Source organism: Lutra lutra, chromosome 15, assembly GCF_902655055.1.
Source record: "Lutra lutra chromosome 15, mLutLut1.2, whole genome shotgun sequence".
Lineage (NCBI taxonomy): Eukaryota > Metazoa > Chordata > Mammalia > Carnivora > Mustelidae > Lutra > Lutra lutra.
This window is the reverse complement of record NC_062292.1, coordinates 60737706-60764567: the sequence shown is the minus strand read 5'-3', so window position 1 is coordinate 60764567 and position 26862 is coordinate 60737706. Positions and strand designations below refer to the sequence as shown.

Genomic DNA, 26862 nt, shown 5'->3' with positions numbered 1-26862 from the left:
TCAGTTCTCTAATACTTTGGTGCTTTAGTTCACTCGTTTTTTTTTTTTTTTCCCTTAATTTGTGGTATTTTAATTCCCCATCCAAAGCAATGTGAATGATTTTGGCTCAGCTTCATCCTAAGTACAGACAGGCACAAAGAGACTAACCCTGTTTCAGGCAGCTCCATGGTTCATTCATCCAGAATGTCTGATACCTTGTGAGGACTCAGCAGCTGCTGAGAATTAACTACGGTCTGCCCACATTTCTTGGGATGGAAAATCCAAGTGGTGTCACTGTGACTCATTTGAGATTTTTGTTTTCCTCTTGTGGAAGTCAGGGCTTAGTTTCCCCATGACCTTCAGTTCTGTGTAATGCCAGTTAAGGCACAGGTTGTGTGGAAGTCATGATAGGAAAAGAAATACCAATTTCTGTGTTGCTTTGCTCCTTGCAAACCCACACACCCGAAAGACTGGAGGAAGTTTTTCCTTCCTGGAATTTCTCCTCTTGTCATAACTGCAGTGCTGACACTCATTAAAAAATTTAGAAATAAGTTACTTTTTGGACCTCTTCCAAGTTTTTTTCTTTCTTCCAACCAGAAAGTTCTCAGGCTTTAATCAGTCACAGACTTGGAGTTAATTATTAGCTCTCTATTCCTATTAATATAGTTCATGCTCGGGAGAGAGTTTGAGGAGATAGAAAAGTTCCAAAAGAAGTCAGGTGTGGTCAGACTTGATCTCCAATCTCATTAAGAGGCAGGAGGGGCGAGGGTCGAGGGTCGAAAGCATAGACTCTGGAGCCCAGCAGCTCTGGCTGTGTGTGAGTCCAGGCTTCCTCTGTGATGGCTGTGTGACCTTGGGCAGATTACTTAACCTTTTGGATGCTCTGCTTCCTCATCTGCAAAATAAAAGTAATACGATATCATAGGTATGCTCTGAGCAGCTAATACTGGTGAGCTACTTAGAATAGTATTCCGGCATACATTTAAATAATACAGGCTAATAATTGATTTCTCCTACCACACTAGTCTGTATCACCTCACATACCCTTCTAGTCTCTACCCTTCCGACACACTGGTGTCCTTTCTCTTTCTTACACAAGCAAAGCCCTGTCCTGGCTCCTGTGTCCTCACTGTTGACTCGCCCTGTGTCTCTCTCGCCCACCACTTGATGTCCTTCAGAGCCCTTCTCTCAATCTGCTGCAGCCCTGTTTCGTGGTCCTCCTGTGTTGTCTAGCTTCCCATCACTGTGTCTTCTGGGGGCGGTCAGGACCTTGGCTCTCAGTCTGGATGACCATCAGAGCCTTGAACATCTTGAACATCGTGTGGTGCCCGACGTTGAGTGGGGGATAAATCAGGGAAGAAACCATTCCCCAAAGCGATACTGAAGATAGTGGTAGGTGCGGGCTTGAGGTAGGCACTCTATTTAGGTAAAATGGTTTGCCTGGCATTGATTGTATCAGATCAGCTACATTTAATGAATTGTTAATTGTTAAAGCGATTTTTATCTTCTTCTGCATTCCATGGCTTCTCCCCATTCTTTCTCCTGCCCTCTGAGGTGGGTGCCTCCAGACCACAAGATCACATCCCCTGGGACCTCTGCTCCAGATGGCCCAGCATGGCCCTGGACTTCTAGGGGAGGTGCCAACACACCTCTCACCCCATAGAGCCTTTCATGTCAAGAACCTGTTTGGGATTTGTCATCGCGCCAGCAGGAGAACGAAGTTGTTCTGTCTTGTTACAGTCTACTCTTCCTAGAGTCTTAAGGAGCTGAATTACCAGTTTCTTCCAGGGGAGACTCTGTTCCATTCAGGCAGAACTATTCCCATGAACTTGGGCATCATGCTGGTCCCGCCCTCCCCGCTCTCCCCCACACCAGCCAATGCACACAGTTAGGTTTTGTTTGTTTGCAGCACGGACAGTTCGCCGAAGTGTTGGAATTAAAACAACATGGGAAACTTGATTTCTTTTTTTTTTTCTTTGAGAGCACAAGCGGGAGGGACAGGGAGAGGGAGAAAGAATCTTTAAAGCTGAATGCATTTGGATTATAACACATTTATCTCTTAAAAGGGACAGATCCCCTACCCTTCTGACCGTTAGCTTCTATTTTCTAAGTGTTCTGCCAGGAACCCTGATGAGGAATCACAGAATGTGCTGGGGAAGTTCACCCTCTGGCCTGCCTCCGCTGTTCTGCCTCGCTGAGTTCATGATCAAGTGCAGCATAAATAATGCTGTGCCTATTCAGCTAACTTGCACTTTTAGCCCTTGGAGAAATACCTACCAAATGTATAGTGCGATGGTGGGGAGTAGTCGTTTTTCCTCACCTGGGTGATTATTCCTTCTCTTCAATGTCCACGCACTTTTTAAAAAAATCTAGCTGTCCCGTGAAACTTTACACTCAGACAGATCTCGTTATCTGTTTCATGTAGAAGTGGCCAGAATGGGGGTGCCTGGGCAGCTCACTCATTAAGTGTCTGCCTTTGGCTCAGGTCATGATCCCGGGGTCTTGGGATTGAGTCCTGCATGGGGCTCCCTGCTCAGTGGGGAGTCTGCTTCTCCCTCTTCCCTACTTGTGGTTGCTTGCACTCTCTCTCTCTCTCAAATAAATAAAATCTTTAAAACAAAACAAAACAAAAGTGGCCAGAACTGGCATTTTGAAAATGTAGGATGGACACAAATTCTGTGATTTTTTTTTTTTCCTCTCCCATCATGGAAACAGGGAATTACTTTTGTGTGGCTTCCCTCCAGGCTCTAAAATTTCTCCTTTGAGCTCTACATGGGTTCGTGAGGGTCACCCTACCTGAGATGATTGTGAGGACTGTTCATTTGTTGAATCAGCTAGAGGCAGAAGTGAGGCTGGGCAGCTGCCCTGGGGGGCCGTGAGCAGGTTAAGTAGACACCCGACACAACCTCAGTTCTCTGAACCACCTTCCATGTTGGGGGCTCACGGAAGTCCATTTGAGACCATCAGACCAGCCCTTTAAGTGACTGTCCTTATGTTAGTCTTGTGAGAGTGGTGGGTTTTGCCACATAAAATAAGCAGCCGTGTATAAGGAAGGTCAGATGACTAGCACAGGGAACCAGATAAGAATTTTAAGGAAACATGGGAGAATGGCTCCAAGTCAGTCTGTGAGTGTTTTTCATTGTCCCATTACTGTGTGTGTGAAGAAGGACACCACTGAGAAATGGCAGGACCGTTTGAGGAGAACAGTCCTGCAGGTGGAAGTAGGGGGTGACCACTGTCCAGCTTGGCTTTTATCTGCTTGTTTGAGGGCAAAGAGAGAGCTGAAAGCTGAAATCCTTTCTCCTTTAAAAAAAAAATCCAGTTGAGGGGTGCCTGGGTGGCTCAGTGGGTTAAAGCCTCTGCCTTCAGCTCAGGTCATGATCCCAGGGTCCTGGGATTGAGCCCTGCATTGGGCTCTCTGCTCAGCAGGAAGCCTGCTTCTCTCTCTCTCTCTGCCTGCCTCTCTGCCTACTTGTGATCTCTGTCTGTCAAATAAATAAATATAATCTTAAAAAAAAATAATTCCAAACTATGAAAAGAACCTAGATGTCCATCAACAGATGAATGGTTAAGGAAGATGTGGTGTATATATACAATGGAATATTATGCAGCCATCAAAAGAAATGAAATCTTGCCATTTTGCGATGACGTGGATGGAACTAGAGGGTATCATGCTTAGTGAAATAAATCAGTCAGAGAAGGACAACTATCATATGAGCTCCCTGATATGAGGAAGTGGAGATGCAACGTGGGGGGTTTGGAGGGTAGGAAAAGAATAAAGGAAACAAGATGGGATCAGGAGGGAGACAAACCATAAGAGACTCTTAATCTCACAAAACAGAGAGTTGCCAGTGGGAGAGGGGTAGGGAGAGGGTGGTGGGGTTATGGACATTGGGGAGGGTATGTGCTATGGTGAGTGCTGTGAAGTGTGTAAGCCTGATGATTCACAGACCTGTACCCCTGGGGCTAATAATACATTATATGTTAATAAAAATTTAAAAAATTTAAGGGATTTGAGGGAAATTGGAAGGGGAGATGAACCATGAGAGACTATGGACTCTGAAAAATAGTCCAAGGGTTTTGAAGGGGCAGGGGGTGGGAGGTTGGGGGAGCCAAGTGGTGGGTATTAAGGAGGGCGCGTATTGCATGGAGCACTGGGTGTGGTGCATAAACAATTCTGTTACGCTGAAAAGAAATAAAAAATAATAATAAATCTAAGTGATTTCATTTAGTAAAAGATAAATTGATGTAATTTCATGGCTCAGAAGTGATCTTTGGAGGCAAGTGCTCAGATACGAAGCCTGCCTTTTACTCCCATTTGTGCAATGTTGATTGTACCCTGGGGAGCTCCTTTTGGCAGCTGAGAGGGACTTGAGTAAATACTGAAGGAGAGCTTCATCCCTAGGGTGTTCTGATGCATGTGGCTCAGGAAGGGTTCTGGGTAGTCCTTGGAACTGAAGGAACCCCTGTCCCAGTGAGATAGGGGAAGTGGTGGCAGAGGCAGGAATTGGAGGGAATCAAAGCAACGCTCCTAAGCGCTATAGTGGGATGTTTTCAGAGAGAACCCATCAGTGAAATTCCTTGAGATGGGGGGATTACCTTAAGCAGATGTCCTAATGAAAATCCGTGTTGCCAACTCAGACACTGGAATGGAGCGTGTCTTCTCATTGAAGCCCGAGCTCGATCCCTTCTCAAGGGGCACTTAGCACTGGTGCCTTGGGGCTTTCTTAAAATCTGCTGCTAAAGATAGTTGCCCCAGTCTCCCCCTGGAAACCCATGTCTGTTGCCTGCTGCTCTCTCTACCCCTCGTGCTTCAAAATACTGCTGCTTTTCTTTCCTTACCCTGGTGAGGTCTTCCAAAAATCATTTTCAGCTATTTAATCCTCTGATAAACAAAAAAAGTTGCAAATAGGGGGCGCCCGGGTGGCTCATTGGGTTAAGCCTCTGCCATTGGCTCAGGTCATAATCTCAGGGTCCTGGGATCGAGCCCTGCATTGGGCTCTCTGCTCAGCGGGGAGCCTGCTTCCCCCCCACATCTGCCTGCCTCTCTGCCTACTTGTGATCTCTGTCAAATAAATAAATAAAAATCTTTAAAAAAAAAGTTACAAATAGCAGTGTTGCTGTTTTTAAAAATATGATATAGAAGTAATTCATTTTAAAGTATTTTCCAAAAGGGCATCTATTAAAAAAAAAAAAAACTCACAGCTAACATTATATTAAATGATAAAAGACTGAATACTTCCCCCCAAAGATGGGGATCAAGATAAAGATGTCCTTTCTTGCCACTTCTGTTCAACACCGTATTGGTTCTGGTCCAGGTGATCTAGCAAGAAAAAAGAAGTAAAGGCATCCCCAGTGGAAAGGAAAAAGTAAAACTGTCTTCCACAGATGACACGATCCTGTATGTAAAGCATTCCGCAGATCCGGCTCTCCCTTCTCCTGGGCTCTGGTACTTCTGCTCTGTTCCTCCACTTTGCCCCTGCCTAGAAACCTCGGGTCCTGCCCTGGAGCTGGAGTTTTGCAAAGGCGTTTTCTCCTCATCACTCCCTACTGTGGGGGAAGGAGTAACCTAACTTCTGGGTAAGGGGCAAACCCTTCACAGGGGGGTGTGGTAGCAAAGAGGTAGACCCGGGGGTCAGCTGGCTTGTGTTTAGATCTCAGCTCTGCACTCACTAGATGTGGGGCCTTAGACAAGTTGCTGAACTCCTTTTGCCTCCGTTTTCTCCTCTGTGAAATGGGGATGAGAACGGTAACTACCACATAGGATCGGCTTGTGGGGATTGTTAATTAATGTAAACTCTCCCATGGGCCTGACAGGGGAGAAGTGGTAGGTCTTCTAGGACGTGTTCAGGATGTAGTGGTGATACTATTTCCCATTTTGCTATTTCTGCCACGTGGGCTGGAAAACTCCATGAGGAGTTAGTTTGGGTGTAGAGCCTGCTTAAGAGTCATTCTCTCTTTAAAGAAAGGAAGGAAGGAAGGAAGAATGGTAGGAAAGAAGGAAGAGAGAAAGAGGGAAAGAAATGCAGATTCCCAGACCCCATTAAGGATCAGAGACTTTGGGGGATGGGGTGCATTTTAACACTTAGTTGACCTTGATGCTGCTGAAGTTTGAGAACCACTGATGTGGAACATAGGACAGCCCCGAACTGTGTTTCTGTCCTCCTGGAAGTTACTATAGAAAATGTAAGCAGGAGACATTCTCTGCCCCGAGCATGGTCGGAAATGTGTACTATTTCCATCGAGCAGTGTTCATTCAAGTGTGTGTTGGGAATAGCTAAGCGAGCAGCCTGGAACACATGTGCATGTTCAGAGGCACGCCTGCAGCCCACGTGGGTCAGTGCGGAGTACAGGCGTGGTGGAGGAAGGGGTAGGACCTGGCATTGGACCAAGCACTGGCAGGATGGGCCAGCGGAACGGATACAGGAGGCGGAGCTGCCCGCGATGTCCCGCAGCACTTGTTTCTTAACCCTCAGCGCAGGGGCTCCCACCTTCTCCCCTTCCCCTAAAACCCGGCTGTCCAAGGGTCCCCCTCACCGAAGCCAAGAACACATCTTGGTCTGTTCATGCATCTTGGCACAGGTGTCCACTGGTTCCTATTTGAGCTCTTCCTTCCTTCCATTTGGAGTTGGTACGGATCCGCTTCCTTCGTGCCTTGGAAGCTCTTTCTGTGTGGAAGAGCTGAGTCCGCCCCCAGGGCCATCTTGGCTAACCGTGGTGCTGCTTGCTTGGTTGTACACCTTTCCCTTTGGGAAGTGAACATTTCTGCTACTAACACACAACAGTCTCGCACCTTTGCCTCCTCCCTTCCCCTCTTCTTAGTCCCTGGGGGGAGAAGCAGCAAGTATTGACTGTTACGTGGAGGGTAAAGCCCCTCTCATGATCTGGATCTGTCCTCCCTGGCCCTCTCTCCTAGTGCTCCCACCATCTGCGGGGGCAGGGGGAGGGCTGGCCACACCAGCCGCCTTTCTGTCCCACGAGTGTGCCAGGCTTCTCTTCCCCTGGGGCCTTGGCACTTGGCGTGTACTCTGACCTGAATATTTTCTGCCTGGAATGTTGAGTGACTGTGTGTGGGTGTGAATGTCGCAGCAGCAAGGTCTTGCCGGTCTTAATTGAGATACAATTGACATATGGTACCATGTGGGTTTAAATATATAATACATTTCTTTGACATTTATATGGCTGTACGATTGCTGTTGAGTGTGAGCTAATGCCTTGACGTGTTTGTTATCAGACTTCAGTCCTCATTCGAATGTCGATGGCTTAAGGACAGGGACCCCATCCTGTCCACTGCTGTGTCCGGCATCCCTCAGCAGATGCCTAGCATACAGTAAGCGTTTTCATGTTGTGATTGAATGAGTAAATTAGTGTTCTTAGGTACATTGTGCTGTCCACACTAGAAAACTAACTCTCCTAGAGGCTGTATGCTGCCCACACTGGGAATCTAAGTCAACCAGCGTTTTGCTGAATTTGAATATGTTGCAAACAGAGTCAGACCTAATTTCTGAGTCAGAGCACCTTACTGATTTGTAGGAAAACCAGTGTCTCCTTATTTAGAAAGTATGACCTATGTGGGCAGAGACACACACTTACCAATGTTTACAATATGCCTTCATATTTGGGCCAGCATTTATTAAGTTCTTCATACCAGAAGCTTATCTAGTTTATTTCCTTTATTTTTTTAAAGATTTATTTATTTTAGAGAGAAAAAGAGCATGTGGGAGGAAGAGCAGAGGGAGAGAGAGAGAGTGTTCCAAGCAGACTCCGTGCTGTGCACAGAGCCCGACGTGGGGTTCGATCTTGGACCCTGAGATCACGACCTGAGCCCAAACCAGATGTTTAACTGGCCACCCAGGCACCCCTAGTTTATTTCCTTAATTCCTCAAATCATCCTGTGAAATAAGTAGTTAGTATTCTTCTGTTCTGTAGAGAAATTAGATGACATTCCCGAACTCACAGAGGCAGCATCTAAACACAAACCCGTCTGACTCCAGATTTCCTGCTGTCTTTACACCTGTGGATCTCTGCATAGGAGAAGACAAATCACGAAACAGTATTCAAGTCTGCCAGGAGTAAAAACATTTCCAAAAGGACCTCTACTCTTAAATAAGTGATAGGAAATTAAATACAAAATCTAGTTTCTTTTAAACCTTCAACTTAATATCCTTTCAACTGAACTATTTTGACTCATCTCAAGACGGCCGGCTGGGGAACAGTTAACTGAAAGCATGGGAGGGGAGACGGAAACCCTTCTGTGCTGTTTCTGCCTTTCCCCAGTACATGCACTTTCATTTTGTAGGACACATCTGTCCCCAGCTTCTGATCATGGCGCTGAAGGAGAAGATCTGGAATTGGGTGTGTGTTCAAGTTGCTTGTTTGCCTGTTTCCCCCAGTAGAACGTGAGCCTCATGAGGGCAGGGACCCAAGTCTGGGCTCTTCATCTCCAGCATGGGGGCCCCCCAGTGAGTGGCGCAGCAGGTGCTCAGTGAACTTGAATTAGCAAGAAGCAAGTGAACCCGCGCTCACCCCCCTCTGGGGCATCTCTGGCCGCAGTGCCAGTTTCCGAGGTCCACGTTGGAAACCTGCTTCCTCCTGAACACTCCTGCGTTTCAGACACTTGAGCATAGCTGGCTAGGAGTTCAGAAAAAGAAGTGAGTATATATAGTTATGTTAGCTGTGTTAAAATAGCAATTCTAAATAAATTCTTAAATGTAGATTATCATTCATTCAAACATCCCCTTTTATAATTGAATCAGGGCAGAGACCGTTCACATTAACACATGACACAAGCCGATCCCAAACTTCGGCTGAGTGCTCAGCACCAGCCAGTCGTCATGCTGGGCACTGATAGCATCCCCATCCCCGAGTCTCCCCGAGTCTTCCTCGCAACAACTGTAGGGGCGGTGGGTACCACCAGTGTCTCCATTTAACAGATATGGAGGCTGAGGCCGCTGAAATACGTGAAGAATTTCCCCAAGGACATACAGCTAGGAAGTGTGGCAACCGGGTTCTGACCTCAGTGTCATTCCAGAACATCCTCAGTGAGTGACGAGATTCGGGCTGGAAGTCCCATATGACTGGTCCCATCGCAGTGTATTGTCTAGTTCTCTGATTTCTCAATTCCTGACTACTGTCAGGCCATTTCCATATGACTTTTTGGTCTGTATCTGCTCATTGTGGAAATTATAGGAAAGTACAAAGGAAGTCTACAGTTCGCCTGTCTAAGAATAATTAAGCTTATGATTTTGATACTTTCTTTTAAAATTCCTTAGGGAGAAAATGAAGATTATTCTGTATATACACTTTTTGAAATGTTTTAACCTAACATGCTCTATGTTAAACCCATTTCAGCACCTTTAATCGTGTGCACGCCATTTTAGTGGTTATACAGTATTCTGTTTATGGGTGTACTTGTTTGTTTAATTAGTCCTCTTTGCCTGGCCATTGTGCCATTGCTGTTGTTACTGTTATAAATGGTGCTTAGGTGAGTGTCTTTGAACCAAATCTATCTGAGTTTCTGATTATGGCCTCCAGCTAGCTTCCCAGTAGAACTAATGAATCAGAAGGTATGAAGGATGTAAAGGATATTCCCATTGTCGGGCTCCTCTCCAGAGGGTTCGCTTTTGCACTTCCCCACCACTGTGTAATTGTGCGGACGAGGTACTTTTAAATAGGCACCTAAATTCTGTCCTATTTATACAAATTATAGCTTCTCATATACGCAGCTGGAGTGTGGCCAGCCTCGAAAACAGGGTGACAATGAACAAACACCATTGTACAGCAAGGCGGGTTGCAGAGGACTCTAGACCTGCTTTGGAAGCTGAGCTCCCAAGGGGCTGTTAGGCCACATGCTGTGCGTCTGGCATCATGTCCAAGACCCAGGTCTAGGGCAGAGCTTCTACCCCCAAGAGCACCTTATCTTCTTGGGTCGCTGGAAGGGTTGCTGGTGAGCAGAGCAGGTATGTAATCAACAAAGTGTGGTGTGCAGTGTGGGGAGTGCTCATGCCAGAGGTGCGGAAGCCTGTGCCCCGGGGAAGCTATCTGCCAGCTCCAGGGCTGGGACAGCCAAGGGCGTGGCTGTGGCTGCCAGGGCTGGGCCTCTGTGAACTGCACTGCCTCCTCTTAACCAGTGGGCACACCCGCACCCAAACCCGCAGAGGCCAATCTTTAAGGGGTGGGAGCGTCCTGCATTCCTCAGGACAGAAGGACTCAGCAGATGATGGGAATTTGGGGCGGGGGGAGGATCTCTGACTGAATGAAGCTGATTCTCCTCTGAATGGACAAACCTGAACCATTTTCTAGTCCCTGTTGGATTTGTGTTTTCAATAGCGATAGTGACAGAGTTTTTTTCTGTGTCCTGACCTTGTCTTTCTCTGCTTCAGAGATTTTAGTAGATACTTTTAAGGAGAACAAAAAGGAACTTAAATCCCTTAGGCGCCTGCTCTATGCCAGGCTTGGTTCCAGGTGACAAACATTCTGTTGGTTGGAGGTGTCATTCCCAAAAGCCTCCTGGAGTGGTGGTGTGCTTTGTTTATTCCACAGGTGTCTATAGGCACACTCTGTGCTTGGCATCAGGATGTCAAACGCAGTCACCCCTTGTGGGAGCTGGGTAGCACGCACTGCTCTGGTGTTTGAAGCACACTTGGCGGGAGTACAAGGGGGTCAAGGAGGGCTGTGCTGCCCATCCTACAGCCAGCTTCCTGGACTTTGTTCTAGCGCCTTTGCAGGTGTGTCCAGGCTCCTGCAGGGAGAGGTTCAGGGAGGTAGGCACTTTGCCCCCATGTGAGCACACTTGCTGTCCCACGGCTAGCTATGCAGTCTTTTGCAAACCACCCACTCTAGCACTGGACTCTGGGTCCCCCTTACTATAAATTCTCTGTCCTTCAAAGGTACTTGTTCTTCTGGTTCTGCTTGCCCCTACCCAGATTGCTTTTCCCTAATACCCATCACTGTAGCAAGGTAGGAGGAGGGTAACTTTCACTAGAGTGTGAATCCCAGATTACATATACACTTAGGGAGGGGAGCTCAGTAGTAAATACTAATTTCAGATTGCACATTTTTGAGCAGTCACCTGAGTGTTCATTGCCTGCAACAGAAAGACCTACTCAAGAGGTACTTGTCTGTCTGGCCACTTAGCTTCTCCTACCCCAAGGTGGTGCAAACCAGGAAAACCAAGAGCAGTGACTAAGCCATGAAATTTTGCCATGCCTGGTATTTGGGGAAGAATTCTAAAACCCATTCTGGTCTTAGTTCTACTTTCTTCTGCTTGAGCTTCCATTTCCTTTTCTGTGAAGTGAAGCTAATGGGATTTTTGCGGGGGTTAAAAGTGGCTGAAAGGTGGTATGCAAACACGGGTGACCCCATGCTTCCTGGCGTCCTGTCTGGAGACTGGGGTCTGGAAATGGGCTCTCACTCCAGGACTCTCTTGGCGTGCAAATACTGACCTAAGCCAACTATGCTTAATTGATTGTCCTGACAGACTGAGTGACAGCTTCATTTTAAATGACCTGTCTAGCCAAATGCTATTGAGCCCCAAGGACATCATATAGGTTGGGAGGATCACCCATTGCTATTTTCAAAGAGGTGTTCAGGATTCACCTTTTATTTTTGTCTTGGTAACTGCTACCTCCTGTAGCTGGTTTTCTGCATTTCAGGAAGCAACTGATTCTAGAAGGGAACGAGGGCAGGACGGTTTGCAGGGCAGCCAGAGACCGCTTGCTTTCTGTAACCATACCTGATGGTGGGGAGAGAGTGTCCAGGAGGCGTTCCTCTGCTGAGTCATGGCGATAACCCTTTGCAGTGTGTCCCCTTCTCCCCTAACCCAAGCAAGGTGGGCTGAGCACCCCTGGGATGCAATGCAGGGTAAAGAATGTAGAAGGATAGGAGAGAGGAGTCAAGATGGCGGAGAAGTAGCAGGCTGAGACTACTTCGGGTAGCGGGAGATCAGCTAAATAGCTTATCTAAAGATTGCAAACACCTACAAATCCAACGGGAGATTGAAGAGAAGAAGAACAGCAACTCTAGAAACAGAAAATCAACCACTTTCTGCAAGGTAGGACTGGTGGAGAAGTGAATCCAAAGCGACGGGAAGATAGACCGCGGGGGGAGGGGCCGGCGAGCGGCAGAGCAATGGAGCAAAATCAGGACTTTTAAAAGTCTGTTCCGCTGAGGGACATCGCTCCAGAGGCTTAACTGGGGTGAAGCCCAGGCGGGGTCAGCGCGGCCTCAGGTCCCGCAGGGTCGCAGAAGGATCGGGGGTGTCTGAGTGTCGCAGAGCTTACCGGTATTAGAGCGGGGAAGCCGGCTACAGAGACAGAGCCGAGGAGTGACTCTCAGCTCGGGGTTGCCTTGAAACGGTCACAGGCTCAGTCAGCTCGGAGCGCGGCCGGAGGCCAGGGTGACGGGAGTCGTTGGGCGCTGTTCTCTGAGGGGGCACTGAGGAGTGGGGCCCCGGGCTCTCGGCTTCTCCGGGCCGGAGACCGGGAGGCCGCCATCTTCATTCCCGTCCTCCGGACTCTACGGAAAGCGCTCAGGGAACAAAAGCTCCCGAAAGCAAACCCAGCAAACCCGAGCGGATTACTCAGCGCGGCCCCGGGTAAGAGCGGTGCAACTCCACCGGGGGCAAAGACGCTTGAGAATCACTACAACAGGCCCCTCCCCCAGAAGATCAACGGGAAACCCAGCCAGGACCAAGTTCACCTACCGAGGAGTGCAGTTTCAACACCAAGGAGAGCGGCGGAATTCCAGAGGAGAAGAAAGCAAAGCATGGAACTCATGGCTTTCTCCCCATGATTTTTTAGCCTTGCAGTTAATTTAATTTTTTTTTCTTTTTCTCTTCTGCTAAATTTTTTTAACTTTTACCGTTTTCTTTTTTAACGTTTTTTAAATAGTTTATCTAATATATATATTTTTTCCTCTTTTTATATTTTTTCTTTATCGGCTTTCTTTTTTTTAATAGTTTCTTTTTTTTTTTTCTTTTTGAACCCCTTTTTATCGCCTTTCTTCCCCCTCACAATGTGGGATCTCTTCTGATTTGGCTAAAGCATATTTTCCTGGGGTTGTTGCCACCCTTTTAGTATTTTACTTGCTCCTTCATAAACTCTTATCTGGACAAAATGACAAGGCGGAAAAGTTCACAACAAAAAAAAGAACAAGAGGCAGTACCAAAGGCTAGGGACCTAATCAATACAGACATTGGTAATATGTCAGATATAGAGTTCAGAATGACGATTCTCAAGGTTCTAGCCAGGCTTGAAAAAGGCATGGAAGATATTAAAGCAACCCTCTCGGGAGATATAAAAGCCCTTTCTGGAGAAATAAGAGAACTAAAATCTAACCAAGTTGAAATCAAAAAAGCTATTAATGAGGTGCAATCAAAAATGGAGGCTCTCACTGCTAGGATAAATGAGGCAGAAGAAAGAATTAGCGATATAGAAGACCAAATGACAGAGAATAAAGAAGCTGAGCAAAAGAGGGACAAACAGCTACTGGACCACGAGGGGAGAATTCGAGAGATAAGTGACACCATAAGACGAAACAACATTAGAATAATTGGGATTCCAGAAGAAGAGGAAACAGAGAGGGGAGCAGAAGGTATATTGGAGAGAATTATTGGAGAGAATTTCCCCAATATGGCAAAGGGAACAAGCATCAAAATTCAAGAGGTTCAGAGAACCCCCCTCAAAATCAATAAGAATAGGTCCACACCCCGTCACCTAATAGTAAAATTTACAAGTCTTAGTGACAAAGAGAAGATCCTGAAAGCAGCCCGGGAAAAGAAGTCTGTAACGTACAATGGTAAAAATATTAGATTGGCAGCAGACTTATCCACAGAGACCTGGCAGGCCAGAAAGAGCTGGCATGATATATTCAGAGTACTAAATGAGAAAAACATGCAGCCAAGAATACTATATCCAGCTAGACTATCATTGAAAATAGAAGGAGAGATTAAAAGCTTCCAGGACAAACAAAAACTGAAAGAATTTGCAAACACCAAACCAGCTCTACAGGAAATATTGAAAGGGGTCCTCTAAGCAAAGAGAGACCCTCAAAGTAGTAGATCAGAAAGAAACAGAGACAATATACAATAACAGTCACCTTACAGGCAATACAATGGCACTAAATTCATATCTCTCAATACTTACCCTGAATGTTAATGGGCTAAATGCCCCAATCAAAAGACACAGGGTATCAGAATGGATAAAAAAACAAAACCCATCTATATGTTGCCTACAAGAAACTCATCTTACACCCGAAGACACCTCCAGGTTTAAAGTGAGGGGGTGGAAAAGAATTTACCATGCTAATGGACATCAGAAGAAAGCAGGAGTGGCAATCCTTATATCAGATCAATTAGATTTTAAGCCAAAGACTATAATAAGAGATGAGGAAGGACACTAGATCATACTCAAAGGAACTGTCCAACAAGAAGATCTAACAATTTTAAATATCTATGCCCCTAACGTGGGAGCAGCCAACTATATAAACCAATTAATAACAAAATCAAAGAAACACATCGACAAGAATACAATCATAGTAGGGGATTTTAACACTCCCCTCACTGAAATGGACAGATCATCCAAGCAAAAGATCAACAAGGAAATCAAGGCCTTAAATGACACACTGGACCAGATGGACATCACAGATATATTCAGAACATTTCATCCCAAAGCAACAGAATACACATTCTTCTCTAGTGCACATGGAACATTCTCCAGAATAGATCACATTCTTGGTCCTAAATCAAGTCTCAACTGGTATCAAAAGACTGGGATCATTCCCTGCATATTTTCAGACCACAATGCTCTAAAGCTAGAACTCAATCACAAGAGGAAATTTGGAAAGAACCCAAATACATGGAGACTAAACAGCATCCTTCTAAAGAATGAATGGGTCAACCAGGAAATTAAAGAAGAATTGAAAAAATTTATGGAAACAAATGATAATGAAAACACAACGGTTCAGAATCTCTGGGACACAACAAAGGCAGTCCTGAGAGGAAAATATATAGCGGTACAAGCCTTTCTCAAGAAACAAGAAAGGTCTCAGGTACACAACCTAACCCTACACCTAAAGGAGCTGGAGAAAGAACAAGAAAGAAACCCTAAACCCAGCAGGAGAAGAGAAATCATAAAGATCAGAGCAGAAATCAATGAAATAGAAACCAAAAAACAATAGAACAAAGCAACGAAACTAGGAGCTGGTTCTTTGAAAGAATTAATAAGATTGATAAACCCCTGGCCAGACTTATCAAAAAGAAAAGAGAAAGGACCCAAATAAATAAAATCATGAATGAAAGAGGAGAGATCACAACGAACACCAAAGAAATACAGACAATTATAAGAACATACTATGAGCAACTCTACGCCAACAAATTGGACAATCTGGAAGAAATGGATGCATTCCTAGAGACATATAAACTACCACAACTGAACCAGGAAGAAATAGAAAGCCTGAACAGACCCATAACCAGTAAGGAGATTGAAACAGTCATCAAAAATCTCCAAACAAACAAAAGCCCAGGGCCAGACAGCTTCCCGGGGGAATTCTACCAAACATTTAAAGAAGAACTAATACCTATTCTCCTGAAACTGTTCCAAAAAATAGCAATAGAAGGAAAACTTCCAAACTCATTTTATGAGGCCAGCATCACCTTGATCCCAAAACCAGACAAGGATCCCAACAAAAAAGAGAACTACAGACCAATATCCTTGATGAACACAGATGCAAAAATTCTCGCCAAAATACTAGCCAATAGGATTCAACAGTACATTAAAAGGATTATTCACCACGACCAAGTGGGATTTATTCCAGGGCTGCAAGGTTGGTTCAACATCCGCAAATCAATCAATGGGATACAACACATTAATAAAAGAAAGAACAAGAACCATATGATACTCTCCATAGATGCTGAAAAAGCATTTGACAAAGTACAGCATCCCTCCTGATCAAAACTCTTCAAAGTGTAGGGATAGACGGCACATACCTCAATATTATCAAAGCCATCTATGAAAAACCCACCGCAAATATCATTCTCAATGGAGAAAAACTGAAAGCTTTTCCGCTAAGGTCAGGAACACGGCAGGGATGTCCGTTATCACCACTGCTATTCAACATAGTACTAGAAGTCCTAGCCTCAGCAATCAGACAACAAAAGGAAATTAAAGGCATCCAAATCGGCAAAGAAGAAGTCAAACTATCACTCTTTGCAGATGATATGATACTATATGTGGAAAACCCAAAAGACTCTACTCCAAAACTGCTAGAACTTGTACAGGAATTCAGTAAAGTGTCAGGATATAAAATCAATGCACAGAAATCAGTTGCACTTCTCTACACCAACAACAAGACAGAAGAAAGAGAAATTAAGGAGTCCATCCCATTTACAATTGCACCCAAAACTATAAGATACCTAGGAATAAACCTAACCAAAGAGACTAAGAATCTATACTCAGAAAACTATAAAGTACTCATGAAAGAAATTGAGGAAGACACAAAGAAATGGAAAAATGTTCCATGCTCCTGGATTGGAAGAATAAATATTGTGAAAATGTCTATGCTACCTAAAGCAATCTACACAGTTAATGCAATTCCTATCAAAGTACCATCCATTTTTTTCAAAGAAATGGAACAAATAATCCTAAAATTTATATGGAACCAGAAAAGACCTCGAATAGCCAAAGGAATATTGAAAAAGAAAGCCAAAGTTGGTGGCATCACAATTCCGGACCTCAAGCTCTATTACAAAGCTGTCATCATCAAGACAGCATGGTACTGGCACAAAAACAGACACATAGATCAATGGAACAGAATAGAGAGCCCAGAAATGGACCCTCAACTCTATGGTCAACTCATCTTCGACAAAGCAGGAAAGAATGTCCAATGGAAAAAAGACAGCCTCTTCAATAAATGGTGTTGGGAAAATTGGACAGCCACATGCAGAAAAATGAAATTGGATCATTTCCTTACACCACACACGAAAATAGACTCAAAATGGATGAAGGATCTCAATGTGAGAAAGGAATCCATCAAAATCCTCGAGGAGAACACAGGCAGCAACCTCTTCGACGTCAGCCGCAGCAACATCTTCCTAGGAACATCACCAAAGGCAAGGGAAGCAAGGGCAAAAATGAACTTTTGGGATTTTATCAAGATCAAAAGCTTTTGCACAGCAAAGGAAACAGTGAACAAAACCAAAAGACAACTGACAGAATGGGAGAAGATATTTGCAAATGACATATCAGATAAAGGGCTAGTGTCCAAAATCTATAAAGAACTTAGCAGACTCAACACCCAAAGAACAAATAATCCAATCAAGAAATGGGCAGAGGACATGAACAGACATTTCTGCAAAGAAGACATCCAGATGGCCAACAGACACATGAAAAAGTGCTCCATATCACTCGGCATCAGGGAAATACTAATCAAAACCACCATGAGATATCACCTCACACCAGTCAGAATGGCTAAAATTAACAAGTCAGGAAATGACAGATGCTGGCGAGGATGCGGAGAAAGGGGAACCCTCCTACACTGTTGGTGGGAATGCAAGCTGGTGCAACCACTCTGGAAAACAGCATGGAGGTTCCTCAAAATGTTGAAAATAGAACTACCCTATGACCCTGCAATTGCACTGCTGGGTATTTACCCTAAAGATACAAACGTAGTGATCCGAAGGGGCACGTGCACCCGAATGTTTATAGCAGCAATGTCTACAATAGCCAAACTATGGAAAGAACCTAGATGTCCATCTACAGACGAATGGATAAAGAAGATGTGGTATATATACACAATGGAATACTATGCAGCCATCAAAAGAAATGAAATCTTGCCATTTGCGACGACGTGGATGGAACTAGAGGGTATCATGCTTAGCGAAATAAGTCAATCGGAGAAAGACAACTATCATATGATCTCCCTGATATGAGGGAGAGGAGATGCAACATGGGGGGTCGAGGGGGTAGGAGAAGAGTAAATGAAACAAGATGGGATTGGGAGGGAGACAAACCATAAGTGACTCTTAATCTCACAAAACAAACTGAGGGTTGATGGGGGGAGGGGGTTGGGAGAGGGGGGTGGGGTTATGGATATTAGGGAGGGTATGTGCTATGGTGAGTGCTGTGAAGTGTGTAAACCTGGCGATTCGCAGACCTGTACCCCGGGGGATAAAAATATATGTTTATAAAGCTGTAAAAAAAAAAAAAAGAAAAAGAAAAAAGAAAGGATGAATACCCAAGTTTTGTAGCAACATGGACAGGACTGGAAGAGATTATGCTGAGTGAAATAAGTCAAGCAGAGAGAGTCAATTATCATATGGTTTCACTTATTTGTGGAGCATAACAAATAGCATGGAGGACAAGGGGAGATGGAGAGGAGAAGGGAGTTGAGGGAAATTGGAAGGGGAGGTGAACCATGAGAGACTATGGACTCTGAAAAACGATCTGAGAATTTTGAAGGGGTGGGGGGTGGGAGGTTGGGGGCACCAGGTGGTGGGTATTGTAGAGGGCACGGATTGCATGGAGCACTGGGTGTGGTGCAAAAATAATGAATACTGTTATGCTGAAAAAATAAAAAAAAATTAAAATATAATCATTTTAAAAAAAAAGAATGTAGAAGGATAAACTGGGGATAATTATTATGGATCGTGAAGGGTGGCGGGGCAGACTTGAGGACTTCAGCACTAAATGTCACTTTTGAGTCCTAAGGGAAGAGTACTTTTGAAGAACAGAGCTGCTTTCTGGCCCCCGATTCCACACTGAGAAAGGTGCTGTGACCCCATCATCAGTGCAGCTCTCCGTTTCCAAGTGGGATTAAAAGGGGACATCAGAACCAGATTGGAATCTAAATGTGACTCCCAGCTCTGGTGCCTTCCTTTTTGGATCCAGCAACATGCCTTCACTGTCGGGGTACTCTTTGGAAATAGGGTTATTCCATCTTGCTGGGTTGTTGGTGAGGTCAACCAGAAACACTCTGGGGCAGGGGAGCCCTCTTGGGCTTGGAGGACAGATTGCAGTGAGCCAGTTAGGAGGGTGGATGTTTTAAACCAGATGCAGAACATAGGCAGGAGCTGCTGGCCTGTGGCAGCCTGGCCCACAGTGCCTGGGCAGGTGAAGATCTCGGGAAGCACCCTGGCTGTGCTCCGTGTCCCACCTGCCTCAGTGGTCTGCTGACCAAAGTCCGAGCAGTTGCAGGGCCGGCACTGATCCTATCGTGAGATGATGAGGGCCTCCTCCCACCTGCCAAGTTCTCTTCTCCTTCTGGCCAGTCTGTTTCTTCTCTTTCCTTTCCTTCTGGGGCATAACAGTAGCTAAAATAGCTCAAGTGGTAGAACCCTGAAAAAATGCTAAGATTTGCTTGTTCTCCATTTTATAATGACATTTTCCAAATATACAGAAAAGCTGGAAGGATCATACATTTACCATCTGTAGAGCCGCTGTCCGGTTTCCATAATTAACACTTGGCTCTGTTGGTTTGTGTTGTCCTTTCCTGATCCATTTCAGGTAAGTTGCAGGCGTCAGATCACGTGCCAGGGCTAGTTTTGAAGTGAGAATTCGAGGAACGGACCTGGCTCCCCGGAGCTGCCCAGAGCCCAGTCTCTTAGCAGTGTGATGGGCTCCGCCTGCCACTGGGTCTCCTGCCTTCTCCCAGACCAGCGTGTGCCCCAGGGTCAAAGGGAGTCCCAGGGTGCCTGCCTTCAGTGACCCCCCCCCATGCCAACAGACACGCAAAAACTTGGAATCACCGTATATTTTTCATATCCTGCTTTGCCTCCCCTACCTCTCTCCTCTCTCTCGAATTTAATACATCCTTTAGATTTTTGCCCTGTTAACCATTTTTTGTGAAACTGTGGTTTTTCAGCAGTTGTGTCCTCCTCCAGCAATGCCTACTGCGGTGGTACGGCTTCATAGGAAGAGAACACGTGATATGATCACGCGCTCTTCTGCGTGTACATTGCATACTTGCATAAGGGTCTGGTCTGGGTCTGTTGTGTGACACACAGTGACGTCTGCATCTGCAGGAACATCACGTTTACTCACAGCTTTCTGACCTGTAGGTAGACATTCACAGGGAGTGAAGCCCCGAGCTGTGGGCCTCCTGCCGTGGGTGCCTGCGGTGCTGGGTGGTATCCTAACTCGTCTTCTTTCCACAGAGCCAGCATGGCTGTCCTCTCTAAGGAATATGGTTTTGTGGTTCTCACCGGTGCCGCCAGCTTCATAATGGTAGCTCATCTAGCCATCAACGTTTCCAAGGCCCGAAAGAAGTACAAAGTGGAGGTGAGTGGGAACCTAGATCTGTTGAGGCAAGAACTTGTTTTCAGTCGTGGAAGGAGAGGTGAGAAGCCAGAGGCCAGCAGTGACAGTCTGAGAACCACATGCACTCGAAATCCTGCCCTTTTCAGGCAGGAAGAAGGCAGGAAATGGGGGACTCTGCTGGGGAGCAGTCTCCATCTTGTTTTCACTTGCTCTCTTTGTAGACAGACCAGCTGTGTTGGGGCACGAACGGTATGGCCTTTGGCTGGAGCTGTGTGCCAGGAAGAGTGTTATTTTCTAACAAGGGGTAAACAGGCAGGACCACATCAAACCAGAAAGCTGCTGTGCAGCAAAGGAATTTGCCAACAAGAGGAAAAGTGCCACCTACTGCATGGGAGAAATTTGTACAAATCATATATCTGATAGGGGTTAATTTCCAAAATATGTAATTCATACAACTCAATAGCAAAAAAAAAAAAAAAATCAAACGATCCAATTTAGAAATTGGGCAGAGGAGCCAAACAGCCATTTTTCCAAAGACCACATACAGATGGCCAACAGGTACATGAAAGGGTGCTCACCATCACTCATCATCAGGGAAATGCAAATCAAAACCACAGTGAGATGCTGCCTCACGCCCGGTGGGGAATAGCTATGAGCAAAACGACAAGAAATAGCCAAAGCTGTCGAAGGGGGAGAAAAGGGAACACACTGTTGGTGGGAATGTAAATTGGTGCAGCCACTATGGAAAATAATGGAGGGTCTTCAAAAAATTAAAAATAGAATGACAGTATAATGCAATAATTTCACTTCTGGGTATTTATCCCCAAAAAAAGAAAAAATGGAAACACTGACTCAAAAAGATATGTGCACCCCACGTTCATAACAGCACTATTTACTGTAGCCAAGACACGGAAGTAACCGAAGTGTCCCATCAGTGAATGAGTGGATAAAGATGTGTGTGTGTGTGTGAACGCATGTGTATGTGCATGTACGTATACATACATATATATATATATACACATATATATATATTACTCAGCCATAGAAAAGAATGAAATCTTGCCATTTGTGACAACATTGATGGACCTTGAGGGTATCATCCTAAGTGATATAAAGCAGAGAAAGACGTATATCTCATGACCTCACTTACATGTAGAATCTAAAAAAACCAAGAGCTACAAGGTACAGCATGGCAGCCATAATGAATAATTCTCCATTATATATTTGAAAGTTGCTAAGAGCAAATATTAAATGCTCTCATCAAAAGAAAACGCTGCAACTCTGGTACCTAGACTTACTGTGATCACTCCACCACACACACATACATCGAATCATTACATTACACACCTGAAACTCATGTGTGTCGATTATACTTGGATTTTTTAAAATAAGTAATACAAAGTAACTAAATAAAGAGAGTTAAATGGTAGGTCTTCCCTCATGTGCCACTTTAAAAATGGCGTTGTAAGGTGATTGTCTGTTTCCCAGGTAAAGAAACGTGTGGGGCTGAGGTTAGCCTGGGCTTAGACAGTAGACATAAGAAGGAGGTCTGTGAAATGCTTCCTTTCGTTCCTGCTGATCTAAAAGGGCTAATTACTGGGGTTGTTCCTGGTGAGCAAATTCAAATGTCTGCTTCTGTTCAGCAAGTTATTATTAGACTCTGACTAGAACTTCTTTTTAAGTTTTCCTATTGATTTCCTTTTTTTTTTTTTAATGGACACATCCATTAAAGTTCTCACACTCAATTTCTGTTCTCCCATTAAAGAAAATCTTAGAAGGTTGTGGTATCTGATAGCTCGTGGGAAGAAGCTGTTCCCCTGGGGTGTCTTTGTGCTGTGTGGGGAATCCAGCAGTCACAGCACAATGTCAACGGCAGGGAGTCTGGCTCAAGCTGCCTCCCTCCCTTGTGTGACTGTGGCACAGACATACATTCTTAGGACTGGATATTAACAGAAATATATTGAATCTGCTTCTGAGAGTTGAGACCCCACTGAGAGTGTCAGGCAGAAAGTGATCACCTGTCAAGGGTAAAGTAGAAGTTGCTTGAGGATAGATTATCTTCGAGGTTGGCTGTAACTCAACACTGAATGTTGCTCTTGACCATTTGATCCACGGTATCCTGTTGTTCTCACAGTATCCTACCATGTACAGCACGGACCCTGAGAATGGGCACCTTTTCAACTGCATTCAACGCGCCCACCAGAACACGTGAGTGTCAGCCCCGCAGGCCCCTGGGGAGGTCTGCAGTGTTGTGTGTCCTCTGCCCAGCACCTCGGCCTTTGCCCCGTTCACTGAGTAGCAGTTGGGATGATGATCGGGAGTTAAAAGGGTCTTAGAAAATATGTCTGTGGACATTCTGAATATTCAGAGTTGTTAGAAGAGTGGGGTTCTGGATAATCCTTCAAAAATGTCTTTCAAGTTGCATTGGCCTTCAGCAGCATTTGCGAGGCTTCCTGTCTAAGCTGAGATTGAATCTCCCAGCCCTGGGGAGGGAGTGGCTGTGAGCTCTGGAAGGAAATCCGCTGGCATTAGCCACCACCTTCCTTGTTAGAGTATTCAGAGCTGTGGACTTTGGCTCCCACGCAGGAGGAAAGAGGGTAGATCCTAGTGGTAGGGCTTCTCCCTGCCCTCAGTGTTCAGTTTTACTCTCCAGTGTCTGACTCAGCAAATAAGAGCGTAAGGGGTATGGGCACATGTCATATGGGCACTTTTTACAAAAAGGTCTCTGTCTATTCTAGGTTGGAAGTGTATCCTCCATTCTTATTTTTCCTAGCTGTTGGAGGTGTTTACCACCCGGTAAGTTTTCCCAAGGAGTTTTCATCTATTTGGATTTTTTTTTAAGATTTTATTAGAGAGTATGTGCATAAGGTGGGGGTAGGGAGTCAGGGGGAACCGCTGACCAAGGAGCCCGACATGGGACTGGATCCCAGTGTCCTGGGATCACAACCCAAGCCGAAGGCAGACCCTTAAATGACTAAGCCACCAGGCGCCCGTCTGTTTGGACCTTGTTCACTGAGCTATTAGGGAGGAGAGCAGGAAATGGACATTGAATGAACATCTTTAGTGTCCATTAAGAAGAATTTCATTCTTGTTAAAAAGTTCTTTAAGGCATATCGAACTTTCCCCATTTTTTTAATAGATCAGGAGAAACCTCTTGGATACTATGAAACCATCCCAGGGGCAAATAGCCACGTAGAAAATAGAAGAATTTGAACCCAGGTCTGATCCTGCAGGGTTCATGTCTGTGATTTTCTCCTTTGTCATAGTCAGTCATTAATGGATCACCTGAGGTCACAGCAGTGAACGAAACAGACCCAGACACCGGGTTAACTCTTACCCGGGGTCGTTGACTCTAGCACATAAGTACATGATGCAGTTCGCCACAAGGCGATGCGTGCCACGGAGGAAAACCCAGCAGGCAGGTGGGAAGGGAGTTCTGGATCGGGAGACCACTGTGAGTGAGGAGGTCAAGTGAGGACTGTGCCAGCTGCCAAGGTGACAATGAGGCAAAAGTTACAGAAGGGTAGGGAGCAGATGTCGAGGGTGGTAGACGTCTTTGGGCAAAGCGCGAGAGCGAGGCCCTGAGGCCAGAGCCCGTCCAGTCTGTCCGGTGAATAGTGACTGGGGCGGCACAGCTTCCGTGGGTAGCAGACCACAGGGCCTTGTAGGCCATGACGGCTCGTGGCTGGAGTGTGGTCTGCGGTATACCTTACCTAAATAAAGGACGACAAGCCAGTCCCTCTAGTGAGGCATCCCGATGTCCACCCCTATCCCTTTTCCAGTCTGTCTGCCCTAGACTCCATTCCTGCGCTTAGGTCTCTAAAATACTCAAAGAACTACTCTGGGGACATCTGGTGGTAACTGTGCAACATTACGGCCAAGCAGGGCCTGGCTGAGACCAGGTTGCACATAGTGACTTCGGGGCCCGGGATTTTTATTTTCAGTGGTTTCACACACCTGATCATTAACCTTACCCCAGATCTACTAAACAAATCCTAAAGCACTAACCTTACCCCTTGGGATGCCACTGATGAATGGTGAAGGCACATGAAGACTGGTGTGCAATGTTTCATGTGCCCACTCCCCCTCCCAGTCTGTCCTGACTCGTTTTGACCAGATGGTCACCCCAGGATGGTGCTCACGTAGGACTAGTCCTCTTACGTGAGTTTTGCTCTCTCTTCTCAAGGGTCATGGAAGGGGGAGACTTCTGCCTCCAAGACCACATGTTCTGGGATGACAACATGACACGCTCTGCCCACTTTTCCTAGCAGAGCCCTCAGCCCAAGTGCGGGCCGCAGCACAGCCTGCTCTGACCCCCTTCTGGGGGGCGATGACGGGGGAGGCTCAGAGATGCAGTGGCAGGCCCATGGAGACAACCAGGCTTCTCCGCCAGTCCTGCCTTGGAGTCAGGGTCCTCTTGGGGCTTACCCTTCACGCCGCACCCCCGGCCTGCCTCTCCCTCTCTCGTATGCCCACACCTCAGTCCCCAGGGCAAGCCAGAATGTTCCTTCCATCCCATCCACCAGGAAGGTCAGCCCTCACCTTCCCCATCCACAAGCAGTTCATGGAAGAATCACAGATCTTTGATGTTCCTGAGACAAATAACATGCCTCTACCCTAACTTTATTTTACCATATCCACGCAAGTTTTGGGAGAACATTGTGTCTTCAGCCCTAGATTTTATGGAAGACTGCTCTGTTTCTCGAATGCCGGTACTGACCCAACCCTTTTCTTGCAGCGTATAGCTTCTGGCCTGGGCTTGGCCTGGATTGTTGGACGAGTTCTTTATGCTTATGGTTATTACACAGGAGGTGAGTACATCACGACATCTGCCAAGGAAACAAATTAAAAATCCCATGCCACTGTATTTTTCTTCTTAGCGGGGCTTTAAGAAAAGGGGAAGTACTTTGGTGTTTAGGGGGAAGGTCAGGTATCTTCCTTCTCACTAACCTTTGAAAAGTAACCAAACTATTAGTAGTGAGCACTTTCTGTGTGCCAGTTGCCGCTCTGAGATCCAGAGTATGCTGCTTAACCTGATAGCATTTCTGTGATGCAGATAGTGTGTCCTGTGCTATAGATGGAACACTGAGGCTCAGAGCTACTCGTGTAAACTGGGAAGCCGGGATTTAAACCCAGGCAGCCCGACCCCAGAGCCCCTGCTCCTAAGTCACTACGAGAAGTGGTTGCCCGAGAGAGAACAGGGAGAGATTCTTGGCTCTCCTTACCTCTTGAAAGTGGGGGCACTCCCAAAGCTCCTGGAGCACAGTTGTTCTAATTATTATCCCCAGTTCTCTGAGGGTCCAGAGAAGACTCTGGGGACACATTTCTTGGCATGCCATAGCTGACACACTGGCCACTCCGGCCAGGCGTTGGTTGACCTCTTCAGACCAGATGGTCTGACGCGCGACCCCCGATGCCTTGCTAGAGTGGCTCGCGGGTGTTGACAGCATTGTCCTCTGTCTGGCACCTCCAGTCACCTCTGTTCTCTCTCCTGTTTCAGAGCCCAGCAAGCGGAGTCGCGGGGCCCTGGGCTCCATAGCCCTCATTGGCCTCATGGGCACAACCGTGTGCTCTGCCTTCCAGCACCTCGGTTGGGTTAAGACCGGCTTGGGCGGTGGGTCCAAATGCTGCCACTGAAGAACTACAGGGTCTTGAAAAACTCATTCGTTTTGAGTGACTTCACTTTTATTGTCAGTTACTTTTTTTTTTTTTTCTAAATATAATAAAAACTTACCTGGCCTTAGCCTCATACCTAAACCTGACTCTTTGCTGATTTCTTTTTTGAGTCTCCTTCTAGAAGAAGTAGCCTGTTCTACTGGATGGGAGAGGTGGTGGGTACTGAGCCCCCTCCTCACCCTCCCAGAGGATGTTTACTGAGGCGAAGCCAGGGAAACATCCAGTTGTGGTAGAATGTTCATAGTCATGCCACAGCCGTGAAAAATTGGGGCCCAAGGAAGGAAAGTCTTTCAGCCTGAGTTGGGATATAAGAATATCTTACACTTACAGTTAACACCTACGGTAACAAGGATTATTTATTTATTTAAGGTTTTATTTATTCATTTGAGAGAGCACAAACGGGGAGAAGCAGACACCCTGCTGAGCTGGGAGCCAGACATGGGGCTCAATCCCAGAACCTGGAGATCATGACCTGAACTGAAGGCAGGCGTCACCAGCTGAGCCACCCAGATGCCCATTTTGAAAATTTCTATTAAAGATTGCTTCTACTGCAGCACCTGGGTGGCTCAGTCAGTTAAGTGTCTGACTCCTGATCCTGGCTCAGGTCATGATCTCAGTCATGAGGTCAGTCTCCACATCGGGCTCCTAGGTGTGGAGCCTGCTTAAGCTTCTCTCCCTTTCCCTCTGTCCACCGCCCCACTCTCTAAATAAGTAAGTAAATAAATAAAAACTTTTAAAGATTGCTTCTATTGCTTAAAAGCTCAAGTTATAGACTAATTTTATGAAACTTCACAGAGACCCAAAGACCCAATAGCGTAGGTTCAAAACGGGGAAGGACACCGTCAGCACAAAATGGGGAAAACCAAACAGGTTCGGTTGACTTGGGAGAAGGCTGCTGGCTGGCAGGATGAGGGCTGCCCCAGACAGAATGTGGCTGTGAATTCAATTTACGGAG

The 26862-nt window shown here is 45.9% G+C and overlaps 1 protein-coding gene across 1 annotated transcript in view; it reads left to right on the top strand.

Moving 5' to 3' along the window:
* The window catches only part of MGST3 (microsomal glutathione S-transferase 3), a 28489-nt gene extending 2501 nt beyond the window's left edge, over window positions 1-25988 (top strand). Inside the window, exons 2-6 of the mRNA XM_047705140.1 lie at window positions 20129-20252; window positions 22366-22439; window positions 22970-23027; window positions 24970-25042; window positions 25732-25988. Of these exons, the coding sequence (XP_047561096.1) occupies window positions 20136-20252; window positions 22366-22439; window positions 22970-23027; window positions 24970-25042; window positions 25732-25868 (459 nt within the window). The 5' untranslated portion in view covers window positions 20129-20135 and the 3' untranslated portion in view covers window positions 25869-25988. The remainder of the gene's footprint in view (window positions 1-20128; window positions 20253-22365; window positions 22440-22969; window positions 23028-24969; window positions 25043-25731) is intronic.
* Window positions 25989-26862: the final 874 nt, after the last annotated feature.